This window comes from Labeo rohita, chromosome 6, assembly GCF_022985175.1.
Source record: "Labeo rohita strain BAU-BD-2019 chromosome 6, IGBB_LRoh.1.0, whole genome shotgun sequence".
Classification (NCBI taxonomy): Eukaryota; Metazoa; Chordata; class Actinopteri; order Cypriniformes; family Cyprinidae; genus Labeo; species Labeo rohita.
This window is the reverse complement of record NC_066874.1, coordinates 32,650,633-32,670,358: the sequence shown is the minus strand read 5'-3', so window position 1 is coordinate 32,670,358 and position 19,726 is coordinate 32,650,633. Positions and strand designations below refer to the sequence as shown.

General features: G+C 32.9%; 1 protein-coding gene across 6 annotated transcripts in view; it reads right to left on the bottom strand.

Moving 5' to 3' along the window:
* anks1ab (ankyrin repeat and sterile alpha motif domain containing 1Ab) overlaps positions 1-17,024 on the bottom strand; it is a 33,001-nt gene extending 15,977 nt beyond the window's left edge. For all 6 annotated transcript variants that reach the window (XM_051112581.1, XM_051112582.1, XM_051112585.1 and 3 more), the window contains exons 1-3: positions 16,551-17,024; positions 6,650-6,716; positions 99-214 (exon numbers count right to left, since the gene is read on the bottom strand). In XM_051112581.1, the coding sequence (XP_050968538.1) occupies positions 99-214; positions 6,650-6,716; positions 16,551-16,817 (450 nt within the window). In that variant the 5' untranslated portion in view covers positions 16,818-17,024. The remainder of the gene's footprint in view (positions 1-98; positions 215-6,649; positions 6,717-16,550) is intronic.
* Between the last annotated feature and the right edge of the window lie 2,702 nt (positions 17,025-19,726).

Sequence of the window (19,726 nt, the reverse complement as noted above, 5' to 3'; positions counted from 1 at the left end):
TTTTTATCATACTTTCATACACTGGATATACAGAACCTCACCACATCCCCTAACCAACCTGCTGTGTCAATCAATCCCCCCACACAAAAGCCACTCACCATGTAGCGCAGGTCATCGAAGCCGTTGAGCACCAGTTTGCTCTCGTACTGAGGAAAGCCCACGTGTTCCAGCCACTCCCCCACCGACTGCTCCAGCACGCGGCTCCCAGCTGCATCTGCCGACAAAGGATGGCGTTTGAGCAGTGAAAAACCGTTCAGCCTGTAGCAGCGGCACTCGGAGGCCGAGATGTGGCACTGCCACATCATCTTTGGCCAGCAGAGCTGAGGGCAGCAGCAGCAACAGCAAGGCAGTGTCCAGGCTTGAGCGACGGGCCTCCGCTAGACGCAGGGCCCCAGATATACAGACTAAACTAGGAATGGAGATTCCTCCACTAGCCCTCACTGCAATGGAGATGAGGGCCAAGGCTGATGGGGTATGGAGGTAGACCTTGGCAGGTAGTCCTTTGAAGTAGAGCGTCAAGTAAGGGAGTCGATTAATTGGGATTAATTTGGCGTCGCTCCTCACGAAACAAAGCAACGTCTACAAAGCTTTTCTGTATGTGATTTAAACGATGGCGCCGTGGGATGTCGGCACCTTACGCAGGAAGATCATAAAAGTTCAACAAGAGCTTTTGGCTTGCAGCAAAACATTGAGATTTAGAAGAAGCTACTAGGAAGTTGCTGGAAAGTGCACCCTTTGCCAACATGCTCTGAAACTTCCTCTAAAATGCAAGGGTTGATAAAACAGACTTGTCCTTGAAATTGGAAGCAAAACCTTTTAGTAAAGCCCTAAGAACAGTTGGAGTACCAATGTCAAGCCAAACAGTCCAATACTCATTGATCAACAGTCCACCACAGTGCCACCAGAAGCCTCGCGTGACACCAGCTCGTCCTTTGAAAGATCTTCATGGCACATTTTCCCATTCCTCCCTTCCTGTCATTGATGAGGAACCCCTCCCACCATTAGAAAGTAGCCGGTTCGACCACTTCCCCCTGATTGAGTAGCGCTCTGGTCACGGTAATCCAAGTACTCCTGATCCTTCTAAGCTTAGACGCACCTCGCCGGGCTAACATACCAGAACGGAACGCACCAAGTAAAACCAAGCCTTGATCCAATGAGAGCAACTGATAAGAAAGCTTCGGTCCCTCTTCTTGCAGCCCAGCCCCCTTGCACTGGTTGTTCTTCTAGAAAGCGTTCCTAAGGGTCCTTCGGCCCCGTTCGGGCAGCGTTCTGGTCACGGTAATCCAAGGACTGCTGGTCCGACCGAGCTTAGATGCACCTCGTCGGGCTAACATACCAGAACGGAGCACGCCATCAAAGCGAGGTACATCCAAGCGAAATGAGGTGAGCTCCAACAATGGACGGATAACCCCATAAGAAAGCCCCGTTGGCGGCACGGTCCCTCTTGTTGCAGCCCAGCCCCCTGCTCTGGTCGCTCCGTTCCTCTTGCAGACGTTCCTAAGGGTCTTGCGCTCGGGGGCAAGGATTGCTGCATCCCTGATCCGGGAACGCTCAGTCACAGCGGCAGCTGCATTCGGCGCTCACAAAGCAAAACATCCAAATGACATAGTGCTCCTCCAGAAAGCCATCGGTAGCGCAGCTGGTAATCACCTTAAAGACATCTTACGCGTTCGGCTCAGCCGTGCATCACGTCCACTCGCTGTCTCCGGCTTTCTTTCTTCTTTGACTTGCTTTTTACCCCAGTTCTCATTGACGGAGTCCTTTCTGAGAGCTCTGCAGGGCTGCCATATGCCGTCTGATGCTGAGACCCGCTGCACGGCATATACGCTCTGCTCGTTCCCAAACCCCCCTCCCTCCCGTCTCTATGCCTCTCTTTCTCTATCTGTCTCGCATACGCGCACTCTCTCTCTCACTCTCGGTGGCGATCAATCCCCCCCACCCCCTTTTCTCTGTCTCACTCTCTCTCTCTGCCCCCTCTATCTATTCCCCGCTCCCCGTACTGATTAAAATTGCACGCAGGCTCTCTGATCTTGCTGGTGCAGAAAGGACACCATCAGAAAAAGGAACAAGAGACAAACCCAAACCACACACTACTGTGCCAGGATCAGCCAGGGGAGGGAAAGAAAACACCCCGTACAGGTTGCTCTAACCCTGCACCCCGCAACCCTATCCCCTCCGCACTTAAGTGCTTCCAGAGCCTCTGCGCTCTCTCTATGAAAAATTAAATCGCAGCCAAGCCACATACCACGGTAAATCATCAGAGGAATTAAATTCATGAATGTGTCACTGTACCGGTGGGGAGAGAGGGGGGCTGGTTAAACGTTAAGTCAGCGAAACGCACCGCTCGCATGCTGCACTTAACGTAATCCCACCCGTGCCCACCTTCATATCAGACACAGCCGAGTCCAATCGGCAGAATTCAGGTTCGCCAGGCGTGATCAAACCGTGTCTCGTGCGCAGACGACGCTGACCGCGTTTTCCGTAGCGTGATGTGGTCTAATTCAGTGTCACACATGAGTGCTGCTTCATGCATGCATGTGGGGCATTATCTGCATGCAGCTGAGAAATTGTCAGCCTGTTATTCACATACAGACACTGAATCAGGCTTGATATGTAAAGTGCATCCAAACATCTGCGCGCTCGAAAGGACACTCACTTCTAAAGGAGGTATAAGTATTGGGTGCATTTTATTTATTTAGCAGACGCTTTTATCCAAAGCAACTAGCAAAACAAGGAAGAACAAGAAGAATTTAGCCAAGCCACCCACCATACTGCATTTCAATATGGTTTCTTAGATTTGGTACCATGTTTTTTTGTTTTGTTTTTTTTTACATGCAACATAGTAGTACACATTGCATACCACGACAAGCTAATCATTTTAGCAATTCCAGCAATTTTGTTTACTTTTTCCATGGCGCTACCACTACTGTGGTCTTACATGTAAAAACATGCTTTTGTACTTTTGTACAAGTACCTCGGAGTAACATGTAAATGCCATGGTATAAGAAATAAGATGGCACAGTGATGATATCAGAATGTAATCCATATGAACATATAAAATAAAAATAAAATTTACATATAAAATAAAATAAGAAATATATAAAATAAATATATAATAATATATAAGAAATAATAACATTTAATAATAAATGCATTCATATTTCATATATACAATAAAATAAAAAATAATGATTTTTAAAAAAGTCTCCAAAGATCCAAATACAGCAAAAACTGTACAATTTTGAAATATTTTTATAATTTAAAATAACCTGTGATTTCAAAGCTGAATTTTTAGCATCATTACTCCAGTCACATGATCCTTCAGAAATCATTCTAATATTCTATATCGCTGCTCAAAAACATTTATTATTATTATTATGTTAAAAACAGCTGGGTAGAATCTTTTTCAGGTTTCTTTGATGAAGAAGAACAGCATTTATCCAAAATATATATTTTTTATAACATTACAAATGTCTTTATCAACACTTTTGATCAATTCAAAGAATTCTTGCTAAATAAAAGTATTAATTTCTGTAATTTCTACCCCCCACCAAAGAAAATTCTACTGACTCCAAGCTTTTGAATGGTATAGTGTATAATGTTACGAAAACCTTTTATTTGAGATAAATGCTTTGGATCTTTCTATTCATCAAAGAATCTTAAAAAATGCACTCAACTGTTTTAAATATTGGTGGTAATAATAATAATAATAATAATAATAAATGTTTCTTGAACAGTAAATCAGCATATTAGAATGATTTCTACAGGATCTGGAGTAATGATGCTGAAAATATAGCTTTGAAATCACATAAATAAATTATATTTTAAAATATATATAGAAAACAGTTATTTTAAATAGTAAAAATAGTTCAACATTTTACTGTTTTTGCTGTACTTTGGATCAAATAAATGGAGGCTTGGTGAGCAGATGAAACTTCTCTTTAATAAACATTAAAAACCTTACTGTCCAAAAACTGTTGACTGCTAGGGTATATGATGAATGTATATTTAGCATTCTTAATATTAATATTTTAATTAGGGCTGTCAAATGATTAATCATGATTAATCGCATAGAAAATAAAAGTTTGAGTTTGCCTAATTTATGTGTGTGTACTGTGTGTAATTATTATGTATATATAAATACAAACATTCATGTATATATTTAAAAAATATTTACAAGTATATGTATTTATTATAATTTTTATATAATTTATATTATCTATAAATAAAAATATTTTGTACATAAAAACATATTTATCTTAAATATACACATTAGTTTGTGTGTATTTATATAAACATAATAATTCCACACAGTACACACACTTATATTAGACAAACTCAAACTTTTATTTTGTATGCGATTAATCGCGATTAATCGTTTGACAGCCCTAATTTTAATATAATTAATATTTATTTTATATATATAAATACAGAAAAAGAAAGTGTTTTTTTCCCTCATCTCAAGAGCTCCTGACTTTAAAAATGGCCTGTGTTTACACGGTAAGGCGTGATAAAATCACATATTTCAGAAAACACTGGCATTTTCATCACCGACAACGGCAAACAACTCAACATACGTGTCATTACGCACAGACTCCCGTGAGAATTGTAAGGACGATGTCTCACGGAGCAATAGTGCTGTCTGTTCCTTTGAAGTGATTCTCTGCTGTACGATTTCTAAATAATTGTATCTCTCCTAGAAAAGTCCATTAAAACACTGTGCTCTCTCGCCATATATAGCAACTACCTTGGGAGGTTCCACTCAAGAAGAAAAGAATATCGAGTCCTAATTACGGAGTATCGTTGCGATAGCCACAGTAAATGGATCATGATCTCATCTTTTTAAAGTAGGCCCTCGGCAGCCATTGTGTACCGGAGGGTGTCTGTGTCAAAATATCAGGTACAAAAATATCAGACAGACCAAATTGGGGTGAAAAGTGAGAGCATGTGCTTGAGAAAGAAAACCGCTGGTTGTTAAAGACGCTAGTGGAATAGTTCTGACCCGAGGGATGATTCAGCCAAAGCAAAGCTTTGTGGTCTGTCACCGCGGCTAGACTATTGTTAACGTATTGGATTGGTTGTTTAGACATATTAATGTGATTGTTTATAATCAGGTTGTCACTATATTAAAATCAGCATTAATCTCATAATGTTTTCAGCAGGGAATGCTTTTGTTTCTAAATATCTGTATATTTCCCTTCAAACTTGCATTTGTTTTTCTTCTTAAATGCAACACAGAATAATGCATTGCTTCTAATTGCTTTCTCAGCAACTTTAAGTTACCATTGTGCAATAACAAAGTCTTTTGGACATGTACATGAAGTAATGGTATCACAACTAATCAAAATAATATATAATATTAATTAAATGTAAAATAACTTACATTTAATAATAAAAGCATTTTTTGCAAAAAGACACATTTGTTTCCTTTCTTAAGGAAAGAAAAATAACATGCAACACAAAAAATGCATTGCTTCTAAATGCTTTCTCAGCAACTTTAGTACCATTGTGTTTGTTAGTTTATAGGTTATATATCTTTAATATCATACAATTTAAAAAATAAATAAAATAAAATTAGCAAACTCTCTAGAATTTAAAGGTATTTCGAACACCCCAAAAAATTTAATTCTGTCTTTAATTTACTAAAACTATTAAAAACTGTTTCATAATTTAAAATATAGCTGAAATAAAATAAAAACATTAAACTTAAAAAAGGTTGACTTGGCATCTAACAAAAATAAAGTTTAATTAATAAATTTAAAATATAAAGCTAAAAAAATATTTTAAAAAAGCCTATAAAATGAATAAAAAGTGAACATCTAAAAATAAAAGCTAAAACATAAGAATTAGCTTATGTAGAATTTAAACCCTGTAGAATTTAAGGTACACTCATATCTTTATCTCAAATAGTCAGAGATGAGTTCTATGGCATTTCGAACATCCAGAAATTTATATTCTGTCATACTTTACTAAAACTATTAAAAATTGTTTCATTATTAATACAGCTGAAATAAAATAAAAACATTAAACTTAAAAAAATGTTGACTTGGCAAATAACAGAAATAAAGTTTAATTAATACATTTAAAACATAAAGCTAAAAAAATATATTTAAAAAAAGCCCATAAAATGAATAAAACTTGACAATAAAAAGTGAAAATCTAAAAATAAATATATATGAATTAGCTTTTGTAGAATTTAAACCCTGTAGAATTTAAGGTACATCAAAGATGAGTAGAGACAAGTTCTATGGTATTTCAAACTCTCAAAAATGTATATTCTGCCACAATTTACTAAAACTATTAAAATTGTTTCATTATTTAAAAAATAGGTAAAATAAAATAAAAATATTAAACTTAAAAAATGTTGACTTGGCAACTGACAGAAATAAAGTATGTTTAATTTAATATTAACACATAACACTAAACAGAAAAAAAAACACATAAAATTACTTGAAAATAAAAAGTGAAAATCTAAAAATAAAAGCTAATACGGAAGAAGCTAAATTGAAGTCCAAACAACATTGGACCCAATGTATGGGGCAAAAAAAGACATTTTTAAAACATTATTTATGCTCCACAGAAGAAAGATTGTCATGCTTTTGGGTGGTAAAATCCCTAACCCGAAGTTAGAAAATCATTTCATATTTACCTTCGGATGCAGGTTGATGCTCCTTGGACATCTCAATATTGGCAATCAGACTCATGATCTTTTCAATCTATAATGCAAAATCAAGAAAAGAAGGGTTATAAAACACAATTAAATATTTAATTTTACTATAACCTGCCATGACAGGTTAGTCTTCACTGGACTTGTTAGAACTGATTTTAATTCATAATTAATATGTGTTGTTTGCCAAAATAACAACGCAGACAATCTGAAATGTAGAAGAATGAGTTTCTCCTAGAGAGTAAAAAAAAAATAATAATTTTAAAGACGCCTTGGTTTGGAAACAGACAGAACTGTAAACGTTCACGAAAATAAATCTGCAAAACCCTAAAAACAATTAATAACCCAGTCAGCCTGAACGATATACAAAAAACACACGGACTAGACAAGCAAACCCAAAGCACACTTTTCCATTGGTGTACAAGCCTGAAGATTACCCTCCAATCAATAGACTTTTAGGAGAGGCCTGAAATAGAAAAACGCCGGTTTTTGATGTAATATTTAAAGTCTGGCAAACTCATCTGCTGTGTGCTTGTGGCATCAACATGCTGGAAAGCCCCTAGATTCATTTAGCAGTCAGATGCCACGGTCCACGTGCTAGATCCCCTCTAGCCATACAGGCCTTTGCATTTCCTGCTCTCAAGTAACCTACATACAGTACTGACTGACTTCTGTACACTTTTCATCTCTATCCATTATAGAATGCACAATGCATCATTAAGCCGTAACATGCTACACTTCCCAGAATCCCTCAGCTGTCTGTGCTCATTCCAGGCTTCATCTCCTCATATGTGTTCAGACATTTTACCGCTCACATGAAGAAAAGAAAGCGGTTAATTTTGAACGCAGGACATGTATAACACATCCAGGCTAAAACTATAACTAAAGGTCAACATGAAATCAAAATGAACTCTATTTACTTTTCTTAAAGGCGTCATCGGATGCAAAGTTCACTTTTACATGTTGTTTGAACATTAATGTGTGTTGGCAGTGTATGTACACATCTGTCACACCGACAGAGGCCGCTCCCACGATAGTTGATTGACATGAGCCTCTTACCTCAGACCCGCCATAAATCAGCTACAACAGTCCGACCTCCATTGTTTCGTTGCCAGAGCAGGGATGTAATTTAGACAAGAATGTCTCCGATTAAGTGTTTGAGGTGTTGTGTTGCTGGATGTAATAATGACATCGTCATTTTGTGAAGGGAATGCGCCTCCCGATCTATATAAACGCGTCTGTTCGCGCAAATCATTTGTGATCCAGCTTTACTTACAGCAGAAGTGAGTATATTATGAATCTTTGCTATCGCCTTTCCTAATAACTTGCTAGTTAGCAAGTTTAGCGGATAAACGTGGCTAAATGCAGCTAAAGTAAACAGGCTCGTCACTCCACAGAGAGAAGAGAGGGGCGGGGCGAGCAGAGCTCATTAACATTTAAAGCAACCTCGACCAGAATAGGATGATTTTTGCAGAGCTCATTTTGGCAAGGTAAAAAGGGTGTTGTTTTACACTACCATTGAGAATTTTTAACCAAAGTATACTATAGACTTTTCATTAAGACCCTAAAGAATCATATCAACTTGTGGTAAATGGGCATCCAATGACCCATGTAATGCAAGTCTTTTCTGCATAATTCATGTTATTTCAAAGTAAAACTAATCAACTGGCAACAAATAAAACAGTCGTACACCACATATTGTTGTATATGGAAATGCATAGCATTCACAAGTCGTAAAATTTTTCATACTGACTTTGAGATGGATTTATAATAATACTGTTGGTTTCATGTCAGAAGCCCTTAATTGTGGTGAATGACTACTTGTAAATGTAATTGTAATGTAAACGTAATACAATAGGGACAGGCAATGTCGGTCCAGGAGTGCCGATGACCTGCAGAGTTTAACTCCAACTCTAATCAAACACACCTGTAATATTGTAAAATTTTCTTTCTATATTTATCTTGACATAAAAATGCATCAGTATAAACTCCTTTATACCAAATATGACACATTTTTGAGTGATCATCCTTTGTTATTTATGAATTAGATGCCATATAATGAATTCAAGCAAGTATAATTTAATATCATTAATCATTATCATTAATAACATTGATATACTATTACAGTTTTTTTTTTATATTTTGAATTAGATTTTATTTTTATATTTTACATATTCACTTTCATTTTAGTTAAAGTTTAGTCATTTTTATTATTTTTTTAAATACATCTAAAAAAATGTAATTAATTTTTAGTTATTAGTTTTAGTTTATTTTAGTTAAACCAGATAAAAATGATACAATTTTTGGCAACTCACTGAAATGAAATTGTTTTATATGTATTTTATTTTATTTCTGTTAACATTTATTTTATTTCCAGTAATGATTATTAAAATATATTTTCATAATTTTTTGGGTTTTACTAAAATAATACTCCCGTCTCGGACAAAAACATCCCCAAAACAACACATTTAACAGAGATGGTCTACAATAACTGAACCATTGACTTCTGACTTGACTTCTAAGTTGATTTCTGTGAATGCTTTTTATTATTTGCTTTTTTAAACGAATTGTTTTGTATGTGTTAATCAAAAGCATTTTTAACCCAGAATATTCCTTTAGAAGCTTTTTTGAGAGTTACAGATTTTTATTTACAAACATCCAGTGTGTAAGATGGACATTAGACTTCATATACTGACTGCAGATTTCTTCGAAATGTGTACAATTTTGTTTTTGAGGAATTCTCTGAAGTGTAGACTCATGTGGAGAGAGACGGAGAGAGAGAGAGAGACGGAGACGTAGCGGGAGATTTATTGCGGTCGTAGCCTCCGGCCATGGAGTTCCAAAAACAGTTCATGAAAGGCGAGCATTTTCATTCTGCAGAGACAGCAATAAGGAACATCACACAATGTCCAACCTAATGAGTGAATATGTAGAAGCCAGCAGCTCGAGAAAATGTGAAGTCGGGGGGTAATAAAGATTTCATACAGCTCTGCCTCCTCCCATGTGCCAGAGTAGTAACGAGATTACAGGCTTCAGAGAATGGAGCGATGGCCGGTGCCTTGCTGACACCACAGAGCGACTCTGATTAAAGCAAAGACACCACGAGAGCGGGATATGATCTCATTCTGAAAATTACACAGTTTGCCATTTTACAAATCATAAGAATGGAGAGTGAAGATACCAATCTGTAAACGCAACTGTCAGTAGATAGTAGTTTCACAGCGCATTCTGTAAAACATCAAATTTAACATAGGAGCTGAATTTAATAAATTATATAAAATAATACATTAAGAACACATAATATATTGTTCTTATATCTTGTATCTATTTTGAAAATCCATACATATCAGAAAGTAAAAAGTATTCTAATTAAACAGTATTTGAGCCATATTTTTTTATATTTCAAAAAAAAAAAGAGAGAATAGCACAAAAAAGATTTTGTATACCGTATTGACAATAGAGTTATCAGTCCATTTCTTATTAAAATAATTATGAGGGTTATGATCATTCAAATATTTAATTTATTAAATAATTAATTAATTAATTAATCATTGTAAATCAAATAAATAAACCAACAATTAAATAAATAAACTAAAAATAAACTAAAACAATAAAATAAAATAAAATTTTAAATTAAAATAAAATAAAATAAAATCGCATTTACATACATTTTAACTAGTTTAGGGTCCCTGTATTACTGAAAGAGTTTCAAATAAGTTTAAAACAGTTTACAAATGCTTGTTTTGTTCAGTTCTCATTCTGTGCTTGTAAAATTGAGCTAAAATAATTAATAGATTTTTAAAAAAATTCTTATAAGCAATATTAGAATTTATTAGAACTATTAAATCATACTTCTAAATGTCTTGCTTTATAAAAAAAAACTGAATTCAAGTATTTACTGGGTAGCATGCATTCAATCTGAAACATATTTTTATTTCATTTATTTATCATGACGCACAATTAAACTCTTTAATGCTTTTAATGCAATATTTTGGTTTTAATTACATATCAGCTTTATTGTTAACCTTTTGACATTTATTTGCTCTCTGTACTTGTACTCCAACCTGCATTCTTGTGTTCACGTAATGCAAATAAAGTTTGATTTTGAAGGAAAAAAGGAACTAAAGCTAATTTGCAAAAAAGCTCAGTGAACATGCAGGCCGTGTATGTGGAGCGGGCCGTGAAGTCTCAGAAGCTCTCTGACAGGTGAAAGCATTTGCCGCCCACTTCTTTTCCCCCCCGTGCACATCTTTCACTTGCCATCTGAAGATACGTTTTCCCCTGACATCTTCCGTTTGCATATGAATTATGAAGAGACTTATATTGCCATCTGTGGAAAGCATGTTTGACCGCTCACTCAAACACAAAATTATTTTTAAACAGGTTTTCTGCGGAAGTGCTGAAACATTAACACACTGAGCCATGGGCTGCTATACAGTCACACTGACAGTGCTAAAAATGTGCACGGAGGAGGCCTTCCTTTACATACATTTAAGTATGACCAATACTGTCAAGAAAGTATTTTAGTATTAATGTTTGAGTTGTTTTATTGTGTAAATTTCTATGAGAACAGTTTTTCTATTTTAAAATAAAGTACAATTTCAGTATTAACATTTGGGTCATTTACTGTGTAAACCTCTATGGAAACTGATCTTAAAAAAAACAAAAATAAAAATCTAATAAAATTTTAGTATTAAAGTTTGAGTCAATTTTTATCATCTAAACCTCTACGCCAAATAAAAAATAAAAAATTTTAGCATGTAAACCTCCATGGCAACTAAAATAAAATAAAATAAAATGTTAGCATTAATGTTTTTGAGTCGTGAAGTGTTAGCATTTGAGTTTTTAGTAATGTTAATTAGTCAGTTAATCATGTAAACATCTATGACAACTTAATAAAACAAAATAAAATGTAAGTATTAATGTTCTGAGTCATGAAATATTAGTATTTTAGTTTTTAGTAATGTTAATTAGTCAGTTAATCATATTAACATCTATGACAACTGAAAATAAAATAAAATAAAATAAAAGTATTCATTTTTAATAATTTTGATGTGCAAACATCTATGGCAACTTATTAAAATAAAATTTAATTAAAATAAAATAAAAAATTAGCATTAATGTTAGAGTCATTTTATTGTGTAAACCTCTATGCCAACCGAAAAAGATAAAAAAATATATATATATATATATATATATATAAAGTAAAATAAAATAAAATATTTTTGAGTCATGAAATATTAGTATTTGAGTTTTGAGTAATGTTAAGTAGTTATGTTAGTGTATTAACATTATGGCATCTGATTTTAAAATAAAAATAAAAATACAATTAAAAACAATCCTATTAATATTTTTAAAAAAAAAAAAAAAAAATATATATATATATATAAAAGTAAAATAAAATAAAATATTTTTGAGTCATGAAATATTAGTATTTGAGTTTTGAGTAATGTTAAGTAGTTATGTTAGTGTATTAACATTATGGCATCTGATTTTAAAATAAAAATAAAAATACAATTAAAAACAATCCTATTAATATTTAAAAAAAAAAATATATATATATATATATATATATATAAAGTAAAATAAAATAAAATATTTTTGAGTCATGAAATATTAGTATTTGAGTTTTGAGTAATGTTAAGTAGTTATGTTAGTGTATTAACATTATGGCATCTGATTTTAAAATAAAAATAAAAATACAATTAAAAACAATCCTATTAATATTTAAAAAAAAAAAAAAAAATATATATATATATATATATATATATATATATATATATAAAGTAAAATAAAATAAAATATTTTTGAGTCATGAAATATTAGTATTTGAGTTTTGAGTAATGTTAAGTAGTTATGTTAGTGTATTAACATTATGGCATCTGATTTTAAAATAAAAATAAAAATACAATTAAAAACAATCCTATTAATATTTGAGTCATTTTATTGTATAAACCACTAACGCAAATGATTTAAAAAATAAATAAATACAATAAAATTTATATTAGTATTAATGATTCTAATTTTTGACTAGTTTTATCACGTAAACCTCTAAAGCAACGGACTGGATCATCATGAGTTGAATATCTTGATATTGTGCATCAAGGGTAAAATTTATTAATGCACCAATATATGAAAGGATTTCAGTTTGTCGATGTCTTATAAAAACACCAGGGTAATACTGGATACTGCCACGGCACAGGTATAGGAGAACAGATCACACAGTTTAGAAGTTGTGTCCGAGGAACATTCATTACCGTGACGAACGCTCAAACGCTGACGCAGCTGTTTTGCGGCAGGATACAGTGTGAGCGTGTGCCAGCGTGTTGGCTCTGTCTGCCTGTATATTAGCGCTCAGCTCTGAGATGGTGTGTTAAGAGCAGGACCACCTCATCCTCCCAGTCATTTCTCCAAACCCACCCGCTCTCATTTTCTGCCTCCCTCTCTCAGACTTATAGATGTCATCCGTATATAATGTGAAACAGGGTGTTCTGAGAACAGGACACTCCACCCTGAGTGCCGTAAAGATGATCTGACAGCTGCTCTATTAAACTGGTTATGTCTACAGTTTAAATAATGATCCAAAATCTGATAATAATCTTTCCCATCACCACCTAAGACTAATGTTTCATAAAGCTTTGAGTATAAATGTGATGGAAGTTAAGCAGTGCGTGGTGTTTTTATTACAAAACAGATAGTTCTGATTCTGAATTCTGAGTGGATGAGCCGTGCAAGTCAAGCAGTTGTAAATGACTCGAAATATGCATTCATGTGACTGCACAACTGAATTTAATATTAATGTGCCAAGTTACCATCTTATCTGTGTCAGTTTAGCAATGACCTAGAAACCCTAGCAAGAACCTACTATTATAAATCTTATTAATAGTTTGAATTAGCTTTTATTTGTATATTTTCAGTTTTCATTTTAATTTTAGGGTTTTTCTATTTTTTTATTTTAGGGCTAATTAATTTTGTTATATGTTTTTGTCATTTTTATGTTTTTTGAAATTAAAATAGAATAAAATAAAATAAAATGTTAGAATTAATATTTGAGTCTATGACAACCTCTATGGCAACTGAATAAAATAAAATAAAATAAAATAACAATTAAATTAAATTAAATTAAATTAAATTAAATTAAATTAAAAAAAAAAAAATATGCTAGAGTCATTTGATTGTGTAAACCTCTATGGCAACTGAAAATAAAATAAAAATTTTGTATTATTTTTATGATTTTAATGTGTAAACCTCTATGGCAACTGAATAAAATAAAATAAAATAAAATAAAAGTTAATGAGTTAATTAATGAGTCATTTTATTGTGTAAATTGTACTATTAATTTTTTATGAATTCGATGTGCAAACATCTGTGGTGACTGAATAAAATAAAATAGCAATAACAATAAATGGTATTAATTAAGTATTAAGTATTTTATTACTTTTTTTTATATATATATTATTTAGGTTTAATTCATATCTAATTCAATTCATTTTTAATTCATTTCAGTTTTATTTATTCATTTATTTATTTACTTTATTTATGTTTAGTTTTAGTCCTCCCCCCTCCAGTTTTATTTATTTATTTATTTATTTTTATTTTAGTTTTAGTTCAGTTTTAGTCATTATTTACTTCCATTTAGTAATTTTAGTGTTTTTTGTGTTTTAACTCAAACTAAACAAAAATTAGAATGTTGTCTTGACAGCTAACTGAAATAAGTTTACGTTTTTATTTTAATATTAATAGCTTTATTTGAATTTTTAATAGTTTTAGATGCTTTTTAAACTAAATTCTTGAAAATAGTTTTCAATAAACTGAAATAAAATAAAATTACCAAAAAAACATAAAAAGATTAAAAAAATTAAATAAAAATCCAAAAAGTTACATACCTGAAAAAATACATTTAAGCTGAAGTACTAAAATTTCTAACATCAGAAATGAAATAAAATAAATTATAACTACACAGAAATACTAATAAATCAATAAATGTTTTTTGTTGTTGTTTTTTTTTTTTTAAAGATGACAAAAAAAAAAAGAATAGCAATCAAGCCACTCAAAGCAGTGCAAATTTGTTGCAGTTTGTTGCAAATTTAAAGAGCTTTTTTTAGCAAAAAAAAAACTACTGTAACATCCAAGTTTGGGTGGCTAAAGGCTTTTTCTTATTTTCTGAAAATACCAATACATTTGTCTAGTCAAGATATTGTTCCAACAGCATCAGCTAATGCCGGCCAATAAGGCGATCAGTGACTGAATCAACATGCGTGTTTGTCGGTGTAATTAGCACGAGGTGTGAAGGCAGCACTGCACTGGTTGCGGGGATGATGACTAAAGCTCTGGCGCGAGGGGAGGGGAGTGCTTGTGTGTGCGGCGTGGGCCGACCCCTGGGAAGCCTCCTGAGAAGATGCGGAGTGACAGTTAAGGCCCAATTAGCCCCGTGTGCTGCGGCCAGCATAGAGCAGCAGAAGGACTGATGGGCCCAGCCAAGCGTTCAGCATTCAGCCACTGGCGCTGATACTGTCAAGACTCGCTGCCTCCATCTCCCTCCCTTCCCTCTCAACCGTACACGCTGCCAGAGTTTCCTTCCCACCCACAACCAGTGCTGGAGAAACACATTACATTGTTGCACTACCCATTATAAAAGTTCTAAAAATGAAACAAACAGTTACACTCTTACTTTTTATGCAAAATAACATGACAGTTATGGTTCAGCTCATTCAAAGGACCGTTCAACCAAAAATGTAAATTCTGTCATCATTTACTCACGTTTTGTTGTGAACCAGTGTTATTTTAGCATTATTTACATAACTGTACATTTTTTAAAACATTTTAATTTAGCGTTTAATTTTCATTAATATTATTATTATTTTATTAATACTTTTGTAATTTTTATTTTTTTAATATTACTACTTAGATTTCATTCATTTTAATTTCATTTTTAGTTCTTTATTCATTTTTAGTTATATTATTTCAGAAAGTTTCTAAGAAAAAAATTCTTAAATTTCTTAATTTCTTTCCTTTTAACATTTTCAACTTTATATTTTACTTTATTTTATTATTATACTTATTATTATACCGTAACTATATAATAATTTTAGGGTTAATTAAATTATTTCAGTTTTATTTTTTATTTGATTTAATTTTTTTCCATTTCAGTTTTTTGTTCAGTTTTCGTTTTTATTTATTTCCAGTTAGTAATTTTAGTGTTTCAGCTTAAACTAAACAAAAATTAAAAATGTTGTCTTGACAGCTAACTGAAATAAGTTTAGGATACTTCTAAATAAGATACTTCTAAAACTCTTGAAAACTGTTTTAAATAAATTTAAATAAGGCTGAAATAAAAATATTAATTTTACAAGAAAAACTTAAAAATAAAATTCAATAAAAAATCAGTTTCAATCAGTTCAATAAGTTTAAGCAGAAAGCTAAAAAGCACTCTTTTTTCAAAATGCTATCACTATTTTATAGCTCTATTTTTTTTATTTTGGACAAGGCTGACATACTGTAGCTTGTACGTAAACATTTCATATCGTTATCAATGTTGGAAACAGTTGTGCTGCCTCAGATTTTTGGCGGAAACAGTGACATTTTTATTTTCAGGATTCATTGAAGAATAAAAAGTTCCACAGAACAGCATTTAATTGAAACAGGAATCACTTGTAACATTATAAATGTCTTTACTGTCACTTTTGATCAATTTAATGCATCTTTGCTGAATAAAAATAATAGTTTCTTTAAAATGTATTCATACTGACCCTTTTGAATGGTGTATATTAAAAGTAACTTTCGGTGTAAATTCGAAACTATTGACTTGTCTGCTCTGGTTTGTCCCTCATGAGAGGAAGTCTCATGCTCACTGCTCTCTAATCTATGGTTCATCAGCTCTTACCTCGTCCCATTCGGAGGCAAACGAGGGCATCTGCTCCATTTCCTTCCTCTCAGCAACACAGTTGGACAGGGATTCGCACCGGCCACCTAGAGGCCCGTCGTCCTCACAATGAGGGGAAGCCAGCAGGTCGGAGTCTGATTTTGAAAGGCTGCGTGCCAACTTCAGATGCCCAGGCGGCTTCCTCAAATCCTGGGGTGACGGTTCGGGCGACCCATCACTCTCAGTGTGATCCGGACGGGCCTGAGCGTCTGGAGCGGGATTGGACATTCCTGGCTTGGTGTTGTGGGTTTTTCCCTTTGCTGTCTGGAACGGCAAAGCAGGGGTCTGGCTAAGGGTCTGGACACAAATCCTCTTTACCTGTAATAAGCAGACTATTAGTCCTTGTCCACCTGGTATTATTCAGCGTAAGCCTGTATTATCCATGGAATTAAACTTAAACTAGCAGCCTGCCGGATCTACGGCAGTACTAACCACTGTAAGCATTCTTGGTACTAGTGTTTTTCAACCAGGGAGGGTTTAGGTGCCTGATCTACATTGTCACAGGGGTCCACCCACAGTTTGTGTTCCTCTGCCCTCCCCTTGCCAAGAAACTCCATGGGATTTTTGAAAGACTCTTTCCTTCCCCTCCCTCCCTCCTTGCGTGTCTGTCTGTTCGACTCACTACCACGCTCACTATAGATGCCCCGGTTCTCTGCAGTGTATAACTCAGAGGCTTGCAGTCCAAAACAACTGATCACAAATCAATCAACAGTTTACATTAAAATGTGCATAATACAGCTCGAAATAACATCAACTGAAACAATGGGGTTAGACTCTTAAAGGAGGATTGTTTGAATAATTACATACAATAATTATTAAAATAAACATAACTTGTAATTGTAATAAAATATAAAAAGAATTAATTACTAAAATTATAAGATTAAGTTCAGTTTAGAACAATATGTTGAAATGGTTATGTGTCAGGGTTTAAAGGCTTTACTCTTTGCTATAATTTAAATTAATAATAAAATAAAAATGTAATAATGTAATTCACATAAAATACATTTTAAATGTAAATTTAATTAAATTATTAAGTTTAATTTAAATAGAAATGTAATAAGTTTAAGTTCATTTTATTATTAGATTATTAAAGATACATTTAGAACAATATCTTGAAATAGTTCTTTGCCTTGAGAAATAAGAAAATAGTAATGTAATACAAATAATAAAAATAAATGTCAATTTTAAAATTACTGTTTAATCTAGAACAGTATGCTGAAAAAGTTATTTGTGTTAGGGTTTAAGGTCTTGAAGCTTTACTAAATAACTTAATTTTATTTAATAATAAAATTAAAATGAAATAAAAAAGTACTAATTTAATTTGAATAATAAAACAAACTTTAAATTTAATTAAATGATTGAAATTTAATTTATAAATATTAATGGTTTAAGGTGTATATTCCTGCACTAAAAGTTCTGTTCTATATAGAATCTACAGTCAAACCAAAAATTATTCAGACACCAGACATCATTTTTGACACTATAGTTCATTTATGTAAGTGAGGATAGCAAAGTAAATAAAGCAAACTGTGACATATCCAAAAATTCTTCATACAGTGGACTGCCAGTAAAATTGATCAAAATTTGGGACCAAAAATTATTCAGACACTTTGACCTGACCATGCTTAAGCCTTTTTTTTTTTAATTGCTAATGAAACCTTTTTAACACCACAGACTGAACAAAATTAAGCATTGCTTGGTAACTGATCAACAAAGTATTGATAGTTGTGTAAATATTGTCATGCTAACAGTTGTCTGAATAAATATTTGTTGATTGTAATCCATTGCATACCCTTCCATCAAAGTTATCTGACATTATTAAGATAAATTTAATTTCTCACACAGTTTAACTAGTGAATAAACTGTGATAATGTGAGAAATGTTGAAGGTGTCTCAGTAAATTTTGATTTGACTATACAAATACAGTTGCATTTAACTGAATTGGTTTTGATACTATTTGGAATCATCTTTCCTTATTTGAATTTACATCATTAAAAGTATACTAACATCACGTTTTTGTCCAAAAGTATTTTACAATTGCAAGTGCAATTGTAAACCCACAATGCACACATGCAAGCACCAAACATCTGAAACACACACATTTTGCTTTATCTTAAGTTACTCACTCCTTTGTCTCCTGTTGTGGTTAGTTTCCCCGTCTTCCTCATCATCTCATACTAGCTGACACAGCGATGGGTCCTAGATCCAAGACCTGGCCTTATTATTACTGACAGGCTGGCTAATCAGGTTACTGAGACTCTCACACGGGATGGTGGGCCTGGTTTCTCATTTTATATGATGCAAGTAGCAGGGTCAAACTCTGAGAAGCTTTGATCTGAAATAACAGCACTGTGTTACAATTATGCAGCAAGGAAATCCCATGATTATTATACATGTTATGAAACAATGCGGTCAGACTCTTAAAAGAGGGTCATTTAAATAACTAAATGCAATAAATAATTAAATATTATATAATAATAATAATAATAAATAATTTAAAATAAATATATTACAATAATTAAATCAAAACACTTTAAATAATTTTATAAAATTAAATACAATTATTTAAAAGAATGTTATTTAATAATGTTATTTAATATGCACTGGATAGTTACTTTAGTACTTTAGAAACAATGGGTTAAAGGAGGATTCCTTAAATAAATAAGTACAATAAATAACTAATTAATTAAATAATTACTTTAATAATAAAATATATATATATAATTACCTGAAATAATCAAATTAAAATTCGAATTCTAACGTGCACAACTGGAAAACCGTGCTGGAAACTGTTTGTATGTAAATATACACTCTGTTATAGAGAATAAGGATGCTTAAATTATTACTATGCTATTGCCACAGTACTTTAGTAAGCGTTCACAACTTTATTAGTAATTCAGCCTTTTTTGTGCACGTACCGTGGCAATACAATGGCTTGTCTGACATACTCTTAACTTTATAACGGTTTAATATCTTTGTATATGTGTCGAAGTACTATAGTATTAACTTGAATGCCACTGTGGCACCACAGTACCAACAGGCCTACTGGGTTTGTATGAATGCTCCGGCTTACGACAAGCCGCAGACACAGCCGAATAGCAACAGCTGACGTTCCCCCGCACCATAGTTACGTCGCG